Source organism: Heptranchias perlo, chromosome 16 (assembly GCF_035084215.1).
Source record: "Heptranchias perlo isolate sHepPer1 chromosome 16, sHepPer1.hap1, whole genome shotgun sequence".
Classification (NCBI taxonomy): Eukaryota; Metazoa; Chordata; class Chondrichthyes; order Hexanchiformes; family Hexanchidae; genus Heptranchias; species Heptranchias perlo.
The window spans coordinates 48,136,327-48,152,265 of record NC_090340.1 but is presented as its reverse complement, the minus strand read 5'-3'; the positions used below and the strand labels follow the sequence as shown (position 1 = coordinate 48,152,265).

General features: G+C 41.0%; 1 protein-coding gene across 1 annotated transcript in view; it reads right to left on the bottom strand.

Moving 5' to 3' along the window:
• vps9d1 (VPS9 domain containing 1) overlaps positions 1-15,519 on the bottom strand; it is a 77,602-nt gene extending 62,083 nt beyond the window's left edge. The window contains exons 1-5 of the mRNA XM_067998086.1: positions 15,414-15,519; positions 9,539-9,611; positions 9,274-9,366; positions 5,294-5,453; positions 3,461-3,572 (exon numbers count right to left, since the gene is read on the bottom strand). Of these exons, the coding sequence (XP_067854187.1) occupies positions 3,461-3,572; positions 5,294-5,453; positions 9,274-9,366; positions 9,539-9,611; positions 15,414-15,506 (531 nt within the window). The 5' untranslated portion in view covers positions 15,507-15,519. The remainder of the gene's footprint in view (positions 1-3,460; positions 3,573-5,293; positions 5,454-9,273; positions 9,367-9,538; positions 9,612-15,413) is intronic.
• Positions 15,520-15,939: the final 420 nt, after the last annotated feature.

Below are 15,939 nucleotides of genomic sequence, written 5' to 3'. Positions count from 1 at the left end.
CCGTCCTTAATAATGGATTCCAGCATTTTCCCGACGACTGATGTCAGGCTAACTGTTTTCTCTCTCCTTCCTTTCTTGAATAGCGGTGTTACATTTGCTACCTTCTAATCCACTGGGACCGTTCTAGAATCTAGGGAATTTTGGAATATCACAACCTATCGCTGCGGCCACCTCTTTTAAACCCTAGGATGTGGGCAATCAGGTCTTGGGGATTTGTCGGCTTTTAGTCCCATTAATTTCTCCAGTACTTTTTCTTTACTAATATTAATTGCTTTAAGTTCCTCACTCTCATTAGACCCTTGGTTCTCCACTATTTCTGGTATGTTTTTTGTGTCTTCTACTGTGAAGACAGATACAAAATATTTGTTTAACATCTCTGCCATTTCCTTATTCCCCATTATAATTTTTCCTATCTCAGCCTCTAAGGGACCTACGTTTACTTTTGCTACTCTCTTCCTTTTTACATACTTGTAGAAGCTCTTACAATCTGTTTATATATATCTTGCTAGTTTACCCTCATATTCTATTTTCTCCCTCTATCAATTTTTTGGTCATCCTTTGCTGGTTTCTAAAACTCTCCCATTCCTCAGGCTTACTACTCTTCTTGGCAACGTTATAAGCCTCTTCTTTTAATCTAATACTATCCTTCACTTCTTTAGTTAGCCACGGATGGATCATTTTCCCTGTGGAGTTTTTATTTCTCAATGGATTGTATATTCGTTTAGAATTATGAAATATTTCTATGAAATTGTTCTAGGAAACTGTCTCAAATGCATTCTATGAACTCGTCCTCCAAACTACTTTTGCCAATTTGATTTGCCCAGTCTATAAGATGATTGAAGTCCCCCACAATTATTGCATTACCTTTGTTATAGGCTCCTCTTATTTCTTGATTAATACTCTGTCCAACAGTATAACTACTATTAGGGGGCCTATAAACTCCTCCCACCAGTGTTTTTTGCCCTTCTAATTTCTTACCTACACCTATGGCGATTCTACTTCTTGATCTTCCGAGCCAAGATCCTTTCTGACTACTGTCCTTATGTCATCCTTTATTATCAGGGTTACCTCCTCTCTTTTTCCATTTTGTCTGTCTTTTCGAAAAGTCAAGTACCCTGGAATATTTGGCTCCCAACCTTGGTCACCTTGCAAACACGTCTCAGTAAGCTCTACTACTAGATCAAACCCATTTATCTCTATTTGTGCCATTAATTCATCTATCTTGTTCCAATTGCTTTGTGCATTCAGATAAATAGTATACTTGTGAAACAGGTTATCGGTTCATGTGGTGAACACCGATTAGCTGTATACCTTCAAGCGAGAGCTGGACCTGTTTCTGGCTTTGGCAGAGATCATGTTGTACAAGAAGCAGGTGATACCTGTAATATAAGTCAGGGTCAATGTGATCTCCTGGACCAGTTTCAATCTGCTAAAGGAATCGGAGAGTAATTTTCCATATTTTCTTTCCGTAATTAGCCTGGGTATTTATCTGTTTTTTTACCTCTGCCAGGAGATTAAATGGCTCTGGGTGGGTATGGAGCATCTGTATCGTGATGCATAAGGCATCATGATTGTATGGGACAGACTAAATCTTTTCTTGTCCAATATGTTTGTCTTTTCAAAGTACATTTATTAATTTTATTTTTTTAACCAAATGTACCACCTCACATTTACTGACATTGAATTCCATCTATCATTTTATCTTAGCAATATTCCTTTGCAGCTTCCTATTTCTTATGCCTCCTATTTTTGTATTGCCTGCAAATTTAGACACTGCTCTCTTTAGCCCTAAATCCAAATAATTGATATACAGTGAATAGAAGCGGTCCTAAAACATAACCCTGTAAGACATCGCTACCCACTTCCAGGGTTGGATGACAAATGGAGCTCAAGAGCGAGAGCAAGAGCGCATGGTAAAGGACAAACTATCAACAATAGCAAATGTAAAGCAATGAGAGGACCCTTAACAATCAAGAATGTAATTTTAACGGAAGACTATATAATGGTAATTTGTTTAGAGCTGCACAATGTTGTACCCTGTCAAAAGCTTTGAAGATATCTATGTGATGAATTTCCACATGTATTTTTTTGTTCTGTTTTTCAGCGAACAGGAATTAAAGCTTTGATATTTCTCAGTCTCTGTTATATTTGTTGTTTTGCAAATGGAAACACATTTTCATTGCATTTTTGTAACAAATATCTGACACTTCGTACTTCCTTTGTGAGAATTGCTGTGGATATTGCAATGCATTTATGTGGTCATCATACGCTAATTACAATGACAACACCAGCCATTTTAATATGCCATTTGCTACAATGCAACAGAAATGATCTGCAACCTACAGCTCAGTCACTTCTTACACATTTGAGTTTAGTCCTAGACACACTTCGGCCCAGAGATAAACAGTCCTGGTAGTGAGCAGATCTATATCGACACAATTCCATTTGGGGCCAAGGTGGCCAAGGAGCACATACTGACTCCGTATTGAATAGCTCCAGAGCTTGGTCATGCCCTGTGTATAGAATAAATAAAAAGAATGGCTAGCAATGGAATTCCTTTTGCTTTGTTTGACATATTCATGATGTAAATAATTTCTTAACTTCCTGGGCAGCTTGCCAAATACAGTGGGTGTGCCTTTGTGTTCTCATGCAGTTTAAAAAAGATCTCTATCATTCAGGAGAGGGTGATCCCTTGGGTAAAACTAGCAAAGCCTCTCGGGGACTGGGATCTGCCATTTAAAATCTTCTTCTTTGCTTGATAATTAACTGGGATGGATAAAATCTCTGTAATTCTGTGTAAGGAGTGATCTTGACTCATTGCAGATGACTGCTTTAGTGAACTAGGTGTCAAGTTCAGCATCCATTCCAAAATGAAAATACTTCACTCCAGGTACAGCTGAGCAAACAGTGAATCTCAAACCTTATTTCCTCTACTGTATTGCTAAATATTATGCAGACTGAAATTGTCTTTGCTGCTCCATATAATTAAGAGTTGCATAAAACAAAATTGTGTATTGAAGAAATAAGCGTTGCAACCAATGGAAAGAAAAACCTTCAGACTTTTTTGCCTTAATTAAAAGCCTCAATTGTTTGTGGCGCATTCCGTATTACAGTTTGCTGCTTTGCCTCTAATTTCATACCCCTTAATCTTCTCTAATTGTCTCGCGTGTGGTATCTTTTCAAAGGCTTTCTGAATGTCCATGTGCACCACATCCATTGCATTGCTCCATCCACCATCTGCATGCATGTCTGATTCTAAGCTGCATTTTTGTTTCTCCTAACCTATTATGCACAACAAGATTTCACTGCAAGTACGCAAGTTTTGATATGCCTAACCTGTTATGTACAATAGGATTTTACTGTATGCACACAGATTGTGATGTGCATTTCAATTTTTTGTGTTTCTTATGCATCTATTTTTCTGCCTTGCCATTGGAACAGAGTACAGAATTCCACTCACCAGTGATGTTTTCTGCATGCCCTGGTTAGGGTTCAGTCTTGCCATCCGTGCCTCATAAGCAGCTTTTAACTTCTGGTTCTGTCTCGATGCTTCTTCCAATGGAGTAAGTTCTCTAAATGGGTACAGTTATAAAACCTTTTTTATTTGTCACAAATGAGTAAATTAATGAAACAGCTTTGCAGCCTTTTAATTCTTAGCAGGAGAGGGGGAGAAAACTCAGCTAATCTCCTTCTGTTTTTATTATGAAGTTATATATTTTCTAGTAATTAAAAACATAATGTGGGTAATTTAGTGAATTTAAAATATAAGGTACAAATGTCTTTTTTTTGCATTTTGGGGGTTTAAGTTAAATCAAGTCTTTTAAAATAAGGTGGAAATGTCAGTAATTTGACGACTATTATCTCAACTTTTTAAATGTGGATGTGAATGTGAATAAAATGAAAATATTTGGACACAGCTCGATTACTAAACAACTCTGCTGCATACGTGGACAGTTGCTCACCTGTTCAAAACTATATCAACGTCAATCAGAAACTCGGCAGCCTTTCAGAGACTGCCACCATGTCTACTATCAGACATATAGCTTTAAAGTTGCTTTAAAAGTTTCCAAAGAATGTTTGGGCCATAAAAATTAAACTCGCTGATTTGTTTAAAACCAAAAAATTTTGCAAAGTTTTGAAGCACAGCTGTAGTGCACACACCATTATAAATGGTAGGTCGCCTCATTCTATTCTATAAAAATGTTTAAAATCCAAAATTAGAATTTGGAGTGGAATTGAAAAACAGCACGAAATCCAGTACATTTCTTGAGCTATACTACAGCTTTAACAGACCCCAGAAACTAGTATCCCCAAACACTTACGGTGTTCAAATTTGAAGCAGGCAAACAATAGTCCCACAGAGCTGAGTTGGTTGAGGAATCCAGCAATGAATCTAAAGGCTGAATTCCTGGTTAACACTGAAACTTGCCCCTTATAATTGGGTGATTTTCAACTGATCTTAGGTGGACTGCACCAAGGGAACACCAGATTTGTGAGCAGGGTTTGATGACATTGGGGACTTTCCTGATGACTGGAGCATGGGCTGCATTTAGACAGTTGCTCAGGGAAAACTTTTATTCCCACCTGGAGTCAGAAAAGGCTGCAGATAAAGTAAGATTGTTGTCTGTGACATTGTTGCTGTGCTGGTACTATAAACAAATTGTAGCTAGTTGGCACAGGTACCTTTTGAATGGAATATTTTCCAGCTGTCAAGCATATATTCAGCACTAAGGATAGAGAACTTTCAGTCTGCTGGTTTCAACAGCCTAATTATACATGGAAGGTCCAGAATGACCAGAGATTAATTATATTGAATTCAACATGCATTCTAGGGCATTGGCCTGCAACTAGAAGTCAAAAAATTGTCTTGGTCAAAGAGATCATGGAATCGTGTGCAGTCAATATATCTCCACTTACCCAGAAATTTCAAACAACTTTCAAGATTTGAAAGCACAGAGGGAAGAGTTAAGAATCATTCACACAAGATGAAGGACTATTTCATTGGCATACATTACATTAAGCATGGAATTTTATGGCAAAACACTTGAAAATGATTTTGATAGCATCATTATGTTGTATTCAAATAACATGCTGTATTTTTGATCAAAATATGAATACAAGCCATAGGGGTGATTTAGCGATCCTGCTCTGCCAGCAGGAGCCACACTCAAAGGGAGCATGGGTTGCAGAATCAGGATTACATTGTTGTGACCCCATCTCTGATCTGTTTCCCTTTGGGCGTGGCATCCCTGCTGAGAGTGCAGTATCGCTCCTTACATTCATTGGTTCTAACCTTTTAGTTATTAGTGTTTCTGGAATCTGCATTTTTTGGAAGACTTCGGGAGGTAAAAAGGATGTATTAGTGCCTCCTCCATCAGAGACGACTCTACGATGACTTGGAGTGTATGAAGTCTTGGTGATTTGGCTTGCTGCAGGCTTACTTTCCACTTTTCCTATGAGACATACAGCAAACAGCAATGACTACGTTTTAACAGCACCCTGTAGGGTATATTTTAATCTGTGTGTAAAATTAAAGAAAAACTATTTAATCAAACTGTCACTGGTTTCTAATAAGAAATTAGTAAATTCATTTTTCTTTAACTTCACACATGGCATAGATTTACCCTCTATCACATACAATAACCATATAGAAATTGATGCAATGGTATAGTGTAAACAACCTTCTGCAATATCAACATAATTGGCAATTTGTGTGTTTTTAACTGGTTTTGCGTGATCAAAGGAAAGGTTATGTTTACACAATGTGCCAAATATGAAATTAAAAACACCAATCATATTGAAACATTTAACTTGTGCCTGCTGTAAAAGAAGCTGAATTTCCATCCTGCACTAAGCAAGGAAACATTTCTGCATTTTATACTATACAATCTTGAAACAATTGAAGTCAATATGGAAGATGACTTGTCTTGCCTAAAATTCAAAATGGAGACCAAAGTTCAACTATCTCAAGAGAATAGACAAGGGATCGGCCATTTAGGACTGAGATGAGGAAAAATTTCTTCATTCAGAGGTTTGTGAATCTTTGGAATTCTCTACCCCACCCCAGAGGGCTGTGGATGCTCAGTCGTTGAGTATATTCATGACTGAGATCAATGGATATTTGGACACTAAGGGAATCAAGGGATATGGGGATAGAGCAGGAAAGTGGAGTTGAGGTAGAAGATCAGTCATGATCTTATTGAATGGCGGAGCAGGATTGAGGGGCTGTACGGCCTATTCCTGCTCCTATTTCTTATGTTCTTACGTTCTTAGAACACAAGCAGGTTATTTAATGCACAGATAAGCCTGGATGCAGAAGCTTGGTTCTTGCTGCTAAACAAACTATTCGTCCTTTGAAAAACAATGGCCCGGAATTTGCTCATCAAGTAACGCTGAGGCTAACAGCGCTCATCATTATTTCTGTGCATCCGGTACAGCAACTTCCAGCGAGCGCACGTGCGCAGTCAAACACGGAAATCCAGAAGTTGCTCTATCAGATACCCTACTCCTCCGAAAGCTGCACGGGAAGGACAGCTCACCGGCTGGATCCCCGTTGGAATGAATGGACCAGCGCGAAGTTGCTTGCCTGCCCAACTGGAAACTAACTAATCTACATAGATTATGCTCAGTTTTTTTAGGTCTATGCTAATTTTTAATGGCGTGGTAAGTCTTAACCTCTCTAGCACTGAAAATTAACTTTTAAAAATGTACAGTCTCATTCCTTCCAACTTTAATTGTTGTTGGACATCTAAAAAAATATATTTTTTTAAAAAACTTTTTCTTTCCGTTTCTTTTATCAGTCTTTTAATTCAATTATTTCTCACCCTCTCTTTATTTTGCTTTCTCTAACTGATTTTACATTGAATTTACTGTTGTAGCTTGCTGGTTCTCACTCTGCGTGGCTTGTCAAGGATGCTTCAATCTAATTGGTTGAGGGGACAGATAGTTCCTTTCCCCGCTCACACATGCTCGGGAGAGGACACTAAAATGTTCTCGGCTCCCCATTGCAGCAAGTTGGCGCACAGAAGCCCATGGATAGTTTATATGGTGTGTAGGTCTAATATTGTACTTTTTGGTTGCTTGCTGTATATTATTATTTCTGTTCATAACCTTACTTGTAAATGAATTTGTCCAGTAGTTTTAGCCTTACACTTTGGTCTGGTGCTGTGGTATTTACTGCCTTTTGGACAGAAAGGAGAATGTGGTGGGAATCCCTCATGTTCTCAAAACAACAACTTATACTTATGTCGTGCCTTTAAAATAGTAAAAACGTCCCAAGGCACTTCACAGAAGCATTATCAGGCAAAATTTGACACCGTACCACATAAAGAGATATTAGGACAGGTGACCAAAAGCTTGGTCAAAAAGGTAGGTTTTAAGGAGTGACTTAAAGGATGAGAGAGAGAAAGTTTAGGGAGGGAATTCCAGAACTTGGGGCCCAGGCAGCTGAAAGCACAGCCGCCAATGGTGGAGTGATGAAAATTGGGGATGCGCAAGAGGCCAGATTTGGAGGAGTGCAGTGGTCTTGGAGGGTTGTAGGGCTAGTGGAGGTCACAGAGATAGGGAGGGGCAAGGCCATGGAGGGATTTGAACACAAGGATGAAAATTTTAAAATCAAGGCATTGCTGGACCGGGAGCCAATGTAGGTCAGTGAGCACAGGGATGATGGGTGAATGGGACTTGGTGCGAGTTAGGATATGGGCACCAGAGTTTTAGATAAGCTCAAATTTATGGAGGGTAGATGGTGGGAGGCCGGCCAAGAGAGCATTGGAATAGTTGAGTCTGGAGGTGACGAAGGCGTGGATGAGGGTTTGGTGTGATATCCAGTAGTTAAGGGGTATTTAGTAACCCTGTGGCATGCTATCCCACTTCTGGCATATAGAAAGATGGTGGGTTTTGGTTCATAGGAAACTTGCTCTGCTTATGGAAACTTTTTTGGTGTGAACGCAACTTAAAAGTGTTAGGAGAAAACCTAGAATATCTTTTCCCTTTTCAAGTTTGTCTCTCTATTCAAATTGCAGAAATTACCCAAATGCGAGGCTAGAAACCAATCCAAAACTGGAGTTTGGAATGTAGCCTTAAAATCACTCCCTCCTATTGATTGTTATTTATAATTGATTACATTTTTGTTTACATGACAAAGTATATAAATTTTACTATTTTCAGTGGTGTTCCTGTAACTAGAAGCTTTGTGAGGTAAGGTAAATCAGATTAGTAAATTTTGGCTTTTGTTAAACCTGAAACTTTTTCTTGGCACGATAATTTTCTTGTTGTTTGTGCATTTCTATAATAAGTTCACAAAAGTGCAGTATGACAGTTAGAGGTACATTAAAGCCTCTCCATCACAAGGATTGCTTACTTCCATCTCTGTAACATCACCCGTCTTCATCCCTGCCTCAGCTCATTTGCCACTGAAACTCTCACCCATGCCTTTGTCACTTCCGGAATCGAGTATTCCAATGCTCTCCTGGCTGGCTCCCATCCTCCACCCTCTGTAACCTTCAAATCATTCTGTTGCCCATATCCTATCCCTCACCAAGAGCCGCTCACCCATCACCCCATTGTAGCTGATCGACATTGGCATCCGGTCCAATTACTCAAATTTAAAATTCTCATCCTTGTGTTTAAATCCCTTCATGTCCTCGCCCTTTCCTATCTCCTTCTGCCCTACAATCCCTCCTCCACAAACTCTCTCTTCCTCTGGTGGATATCCCCCTTCCTTCACCCGATCATTGGCAGTTGTGCCTTCAGCTGCCTCGGCCCCAAGCTCTGCAATCTGTCCCAAAGCCACTCCATTCCTTAAACCCATCTCTTCAACCAAGTTACTGCAGATTTATCGATGAGTAGGGACACTGAATAAGTAGAGACTAAATGAGTAGGGACTGAATAAGTCAAATTCTGTTTTTGTTACATGGAATTTGAAAATTTTACTGACATTTTGGGATTGTATTACGAACATAGGAACAGGAGTAGGCCATTCAGGCCCTTGAGCCTGTTCCACCATTCTGGTATTTCACCCATACTTCTGTAAAGAACGAAAACCAGTGGCCTTGCAAATCAACAGTTCGCAGCTCATTAAAGGGCATTTTTACATTCAACCTGTAAGAGTTTTAACCATTGTAAAATTACACCACTCCTCGCCAAAAAATGCAAATAAAATCTATTTTCATTAAACATTTTAGCATCCTAGAAAATGTACATAATTCCAAATGAGGTTGTCCTGTTCCTTGAAGATAAATAATCCAGCATTAAATATCAAATATAAGTACCCACCGAGTTTAGCAGCTGTGGTTTTAACTCTTTCTAAGCACTGATCGGCCAACTTTAGCATCTTCTGCACTTCAGGTGTTACCAGCTCCTTCTCATCTGCAACAAACACATGATTTACTTTAAATTCCTTGCCATTTGCGCTTTTTTTTTGAGGGGTTTTGTCGTTACGTAGAACAAGAACTTGATGCTGATCTTAACTGGGAGTTAAACCTTTTAACCAAAAACGTACAGAAAATACACAACCTGCAAATATAACAAACACCTTTACCTTTTGTTTGGGCATCTTCTATTAAAGCTTGTGAAATAAAATTTATGCTCTTCAGGTACTCGCAATAAGCTTCCTGTTAATAACAAGAGAAAAGGAATCAAGAATCCATAATTTTATGGCTTTAGTATAATTGCAGTACAACTAGTGATAATAGAAAAAGATTAAATTTGCCAAGTTAACTTGCATCCTATACTATGTGATTGCCATGAGGCAAATCAATGGGCACCAATTAAAATTACTGGCTCAGTTATCCTTATTATACCACCATCAGAATGGACCACCAAGAGCATGATTGAGGGGTACAGAATAATTCAGCAGACTGTCTCAAATGCTCTGGTTCAACAAGTGTCATTTTTTTTTTGGTCAGGTTACACAGCAGATCTCCCATAAGTGTTGCTCACAGTAAGTTGTTCACAGGAGCATTATATAAGAGAAGGCTGAGGGGTGACCTAATAGAAGTCTTTAAAATTACGAAGGGGTTTGATAAGGTAGATGTAGAGAAGATGTTTCCACTTGTAGGGGAGACCAAAACTAGGGGCCACAAATATAAGATAGTCACTAATAAATCCAATAAGGAATTCAGGAGAAACGTATTTACCCAAACAGTGGTAAGAATGTGGAACTCACTACCACAAGGAGTAGTTGAGGCAAATAGCATAGATGCATTTAAAGGGAAGCTAGAGGGAGAAAAGAATAGGATATGCTGATAGGGTTAGATTAAGAGGGGTGGGAGGAGGCTCGTGTGGAGTATAAACGCTGGCATAGACCAGTTGAGCTGAATGGCCTGTTTCTGTGCTGTAGACTCTATGTACTTCTATGTAACAAATAATGTATTATTCTGCTGCTGGATTTATATACTTCATAGTGTGAATAAAAATGTTTCTACTTACAAGATGGAGCTGTCCCGAACTGGTATGTCCTTTTAAGGCCACAAGATCTAATTGTGGTAAAAGGGCACATCCTGAGGTCAATTACAAGACCTTTTTTTGTTATGAAATGTGGGATGGATTTAGTGTGATGAATATCTCAACTTTTATTTATGTACAAGCAGATCTCCTGCAGTGAGTGAGGTTATGGTGTTCTAAGGGTTAGGAGGGATGCTGGTATGTGGAAGGAGGTGAGGACATGTGCAGTAAAAGAATTTAGAATTAAGTTTTTAAGAGATCTCCCTGGAGTCAGTAAAGCATTTTTCATTGTTTCTTGGGAAAAAAACAAAATCAAATATATAAATAGTGTTTTCCTTATGCACTACAGCTGTATAAATAAATGTATTTATGTTCTCTTTTTCTCGAACAGTAAATAAAGACATGCCTGGTGTAATGAGCAAACAATCCTGACATGAACAGAAATCATAGGAGGAAGAGGAAAACAAAGTTGATCTCTGTTGAAAACAACACTTGGCTCAGAAATTTTATTTAATGTCTTGGTGTATAAAAAGCTGAAAAAATGTTCTCATTTTGGAATTTCAGGTATAAACAAACACACAAATATTGTAATCATCCTTTGCCTCTTACATGCTCTGTGTCTATCTCTTTCTGACTTAGACTCGATGTACTTCAACATTGTGCAGGCCTTGTTCATTGCTGCTCTGCATTGGTTGGACATGTTGAGCATCGAGTCCACGAAGACCCCAATGTCTGTTTCAGCTTCATCCTTAGCTATCTCAATCATTCATACGTGTTGCTTATTTTTCTTCCGATGTGCAGTTTTTTACATTTGTCAGCATTAAATTTCATCTGCCACCGCTCTGCCCACTTACATATTTTATCCAACTCATTCTGTAATTTGTGAGTTGCCTCTTCCGATTCCTGCTAGTTTGCTTTCTTCAGCAAATTTGATCCCTTTGCACTGAGTATCTGAATCCAAGTCACTTAAGTAAATTAGAAACAGTGTTGGTCCCAGCACCAAGCCCTGGGCACCTCACTCAGTACTTCCTCTCCTATCCCAAAATAACTTGTCTAACAAGTACTCATTTTTTTTTTAACAGTTCAGACAATTTCTTATTCGTTCCCAGGATTTACTCTGAATTCCTACATTTTGAGTTTAACTAATAGCCTTTCATGGAATTTTATCAAATGCCTTTTGGAAGTCTAGGTACAGCACATTGTGGTGCTTCTGTTGTGTTCCCAAAGAGTTCCTTTATGATTTTTTTAAGTGTGATACAATAATTTAAATGCGACATTTCAAGTGTAACAGGCATGTAATGGGCAGGAAATACATGCTAGAAGTAGCTTTTTAAAATATTAGATAGATAGAATGTTTTTAAGACTCTCCTGTGACTCACCCTTTGAAAAACATTTGTGTACGGAGACAAGTACAGATATGGCATGGACAAACAGGCAGGAAAGGTTAAATGACGCAATTATTGCAAATAGTAATCGGAAAAGTGGTCAATCTGTGGTAGGACTCACATGCGCTGTTGCAACAAATCCACTGTTATGATCGTGGTCAGGATATGACAGGAATTTTCCCCTTTCCCCCACTTCAAAACACATTTCTGATGATAAGATGCTTTCCCAGTACAAATATTCCTTTTTTGAACTCGTGTAATCTCAGTGACCCTTCTATTTTGAAGACACAGCCTGACTAGAAAACAACTAACCCAGTATTATGAAATATGTTTTCATATTCAATAAAGAGCGAGCTAATATGATCTATATCCAGATAGTACAGATTGCAAAATATGAGTGACAAAGCTATCATTTTCACAACCTGTATGAGGCACGGACCATTGTTAATAATAATTTATTTCACTGCAGAAACTGGGCATATTTTCCTACTTCCTATTGTCTCAGAACTTCATCAAAGCTCAAAGTAAATTATTTTAATAACATTGCGCTAGTTGTAAACATTACAAAATTCTAAACACAGTTTCACACATTATCCAGACAGATAATAAGGATCACTCTCAAGTTAATCCACTCTTAAGGAATGGGACTAACTGGATTGCTCTTCCAAATAGGTAGCTTGGGCTCGATGGGCCAAATGGCCTCTTTCTGTGCTGTAGCCGTTCTATGATCTTAAGTTCAGGAAAACACAAAAAAACTTGGAACAAGAGAAGCCCATTCAGCCAATGGAGGCTCATCCTTCAAAATCAAAAGCAAAATGCTGCAGATGCTGGAAATCTGAAGTAAAAATAGAAAATGCTGGAGAAGCTCAGCAAGTCAGGCAGCATCTAAGGAGAAAGAAAGAGTTAACGTTTCACGTCGAAGACCTTTCATCAGAAATGGAAGATGTTAAAAGAGTTAAAGTTTTTGAGCAAGTACAGAGCCAGGGAAAATGGGGGAGGGAGGGGAGGAAAGAAGAAAAGGGAAGGTCTGTGATAGGGTAGAGGACACGAGTGATTAAATGACAAAAGGGATGATAGTGCAAGGCAAGGAGGGTGATAATGGCACAGGTTAAGAAACAAAAGATTGATCAGGAGTAGCTGTAAATGGCAGCAGCAGAACCATTACCAGCACCAGCACTAGCTGACCGAAAAAATGGGAACAGTGATTATGATCTGAAGTTATTGAAATCAATGTTGAGTCTGGAAGGTTGTAAAGTGCCTAAATGAAAGATGAGGTGCTGTTCCTCGAGCTTACATTGAGCTTCATTGGTAAAGTGTAAGAGGCCGAGGACAGGGAGGTCAGACTGGGAATGGGAAGGGGAATTAAAATGGCAAGCGACCGGCAGGTCAGGGTCACGCTTGCAGACAGAGTGGAGGTGTTCAGCAAAGCGATCACCCAGTCTGCATTTGGTCTCCCCAATGCAGAGGAAACCGTGTTGTGTGCAGCGAATACAGTATACTAAATTGAAAGAAGTACAAATAAATCGCTGTTTTACCTGGAAGGAGTGTTTGGGACCCTGGATGGTGGGAAGGGAGGAGGTGAAGGGACAGGTGTTGCATCTCCTACGCTCGCAAAGGAAGGTGCCGTTGGGAAGAGAGCGGGTGTTGGGGTGATGGAAGAATGGACTAGGGTGTCGTGGAGGGAGCAGTCCCTTCAGAGTGCTGAAAGGGAAGGGGAAGATGTGTCTGGAGGTGGGATCGCGCTGGAGGTGGCGGAAATGGCGGAGGATGATGCGTTGAATGTGGAGGCTGGTGGGGTGGAAGGTGAGGACAAGGGGGACCCGATCATGGTTCTGGGAGGGGAGATAGGACTGACACAGTCGAGGGCCCTATCAACTACAGTGGAGGGGAATTCACTCCTCGACTTAAAGGAAAAAGGAAGATATATCGGGAGCACTGGTGCGGAAGGTGGTATCGTCAGAACAGATGTGACGGAGGTGGAGAAACTGGGAGAAGGGAATAGAGTCCTTATAGGAAGCGGGGTGGGAGGAAGTGTAATCAAGGTAGCCGTGGGAGTCGGTGGGCTTATAATAGATATTGGTTGACAGCCTATCCCCAGAAATGGAGATAGAGAAGTTGAAGAAGGGAAGGGAAGAGTCGGAGATGGACCACATGAAGGAGAGGGAAGGGTGGAAACTGGAAGCAAAGTTGATTAAATTTTCCAGTTCAGGGCGAGAGCAGGAAATGGCAACGATAGAGTCATCAATATACTGGAAAAAGGTGGGGGGGGACCTGAGTAGGACTGGAACAAGGAACGTTCCACGTAGTCCACAAAAAGGCAGACATAGCTGGGACCTATACGTGTTCCCATAACGACACCTTTTATTTGGAGGAAGTAAGTGGAGTCAAATGAGAAGTTGTTCAACGTAAGAACAAATTCAGCCAGGCGGAGGAGAGTGGTGGTGGATGGGGACTGGTTGGCCTCCGTTCAAGGAAGAAGCGGAGGGCCCGCAGGCCAGGGACTGGGCGTCAGAAGAGTCGCGAATGTAGGTTGAAAGAGACTGGACAAGAGGAGAAAAAATAGAGTCAAGATAGGAGGAAATAAGTTCTGTGGGGCAAGAACAGACTGAAACGATGGGTCTCCCAGGGCAGTCCTGTTTGTGGATCTTGGGAAGGAGGGAGAAACGGACAATGTGGGGTTGGGGGACCATGAGATTGGGGGACACGGAGGGAAGATCTCCAGAGAAGATGGTGTAAGGCAAATGTTTTCAATGTTAATTTATTTTTAAATCTAAATTTTGGCTAAATATCATCACATTATTTACAGAAAATTGTGTCAATTTTGGCACAATTAGATCTGAAAGGCTTTAATTGCCTACTTGAATTCTAACGGAAGAGGAAAGTTAATAATTGTGTTCCATTATGTGTCAGGGTTGGTGTTGCCCAACAGTGTAACTTTAAAAGTACTTCTTTACCTATAAAGCGCTTTGGGGCGCCCTGAGATCGTGGAAGGTGCGGTATATTCTTTCTCTTTGATATTGAAGATGTGAACAGAGTGATGGTGACACTTTATAAAGATTTGACTCCTGCCTTCTTGCAAGAAAAGCCATTCTTTTGACTCCAAAAACGCTTGAAATCAAAGAGGGGGCGGGGGGGGGGGAGGAATTCGCGCCCTGGACACCGCCGGGGTCCCTCCAGCGAGTTTTGGAGAGGTTGACTCACTGATCTCAGGTTGACATTTCTGCCAGGGACCTCGGCTGGAAAGTGTGTGGAAATCAGGTGGAGCGGTGACTCCCCGCCCCTCTCACGCCGGGAGGGTCGGACATGAATCAGGGTCCTCGGGTGAGTCAGGGGGCCTGGGGCCTGGGGCCGGTAACCCGGCTCGGAATCAGGCCGGCCCGTGGGTTTTTGGACAGTCGGGGGCCCTGCCCTGATACTAAAAGCCCACTCCGCCTGACGTCTCGTTACCCGCGGCCCGATCCGAATGCGAACCGAGCCCGGGGACGGGTGGGTCTGTTTCGCCGCCGGCTCCGCCTGGCAGATGCCGCGGTGTCCGGGCCTCTCCTCTCCTCTCTGATTGTGGTTGGCGGCGCTTGTTTATTTTACCTTCTGCTTGTTCTCCGTGTCCAGCTGGATCGCGACTCTCGCCAACTTCATGGCATTTTGCAGCGCGTTAGCCCCTGAATCTGTCAACGCCATGTCGCTGCTGTCCGGAACTTTTGGTCAGGGAGTACGGAATCACCCGGAAGATACCGTGCGAAGGGACTGCAGGCGCCCGGACACATAACGCGTGGGACTGCGGGGCGCAGGCTGTGACTGTGTCACGGCGCCATCTGGTGGGAGATACAGAGCTCGCTGCTGGGAGTGATTTGAGACCAATGCCAACAACGAGCTTCATCGCCCCGGATCCCAACTGTTTGGTGCCTTTTTTAAAAATATACATATGGAGCAGGGATCAAAAATTTCAGTTATGTGGAGAGACTAGAGTAAACTGGGGCTGTTCTCTTTGGGGCAGAGAACGTTAAGGGGAGATTTGATAAAGGTGTTCAAAATCGTGAAGGGTTTTAACAGAGTAAATAAGGAGAAACTGTTTTCAGTGGCGGAAGGGTCGGTAACCAGAGGATGCAGATTT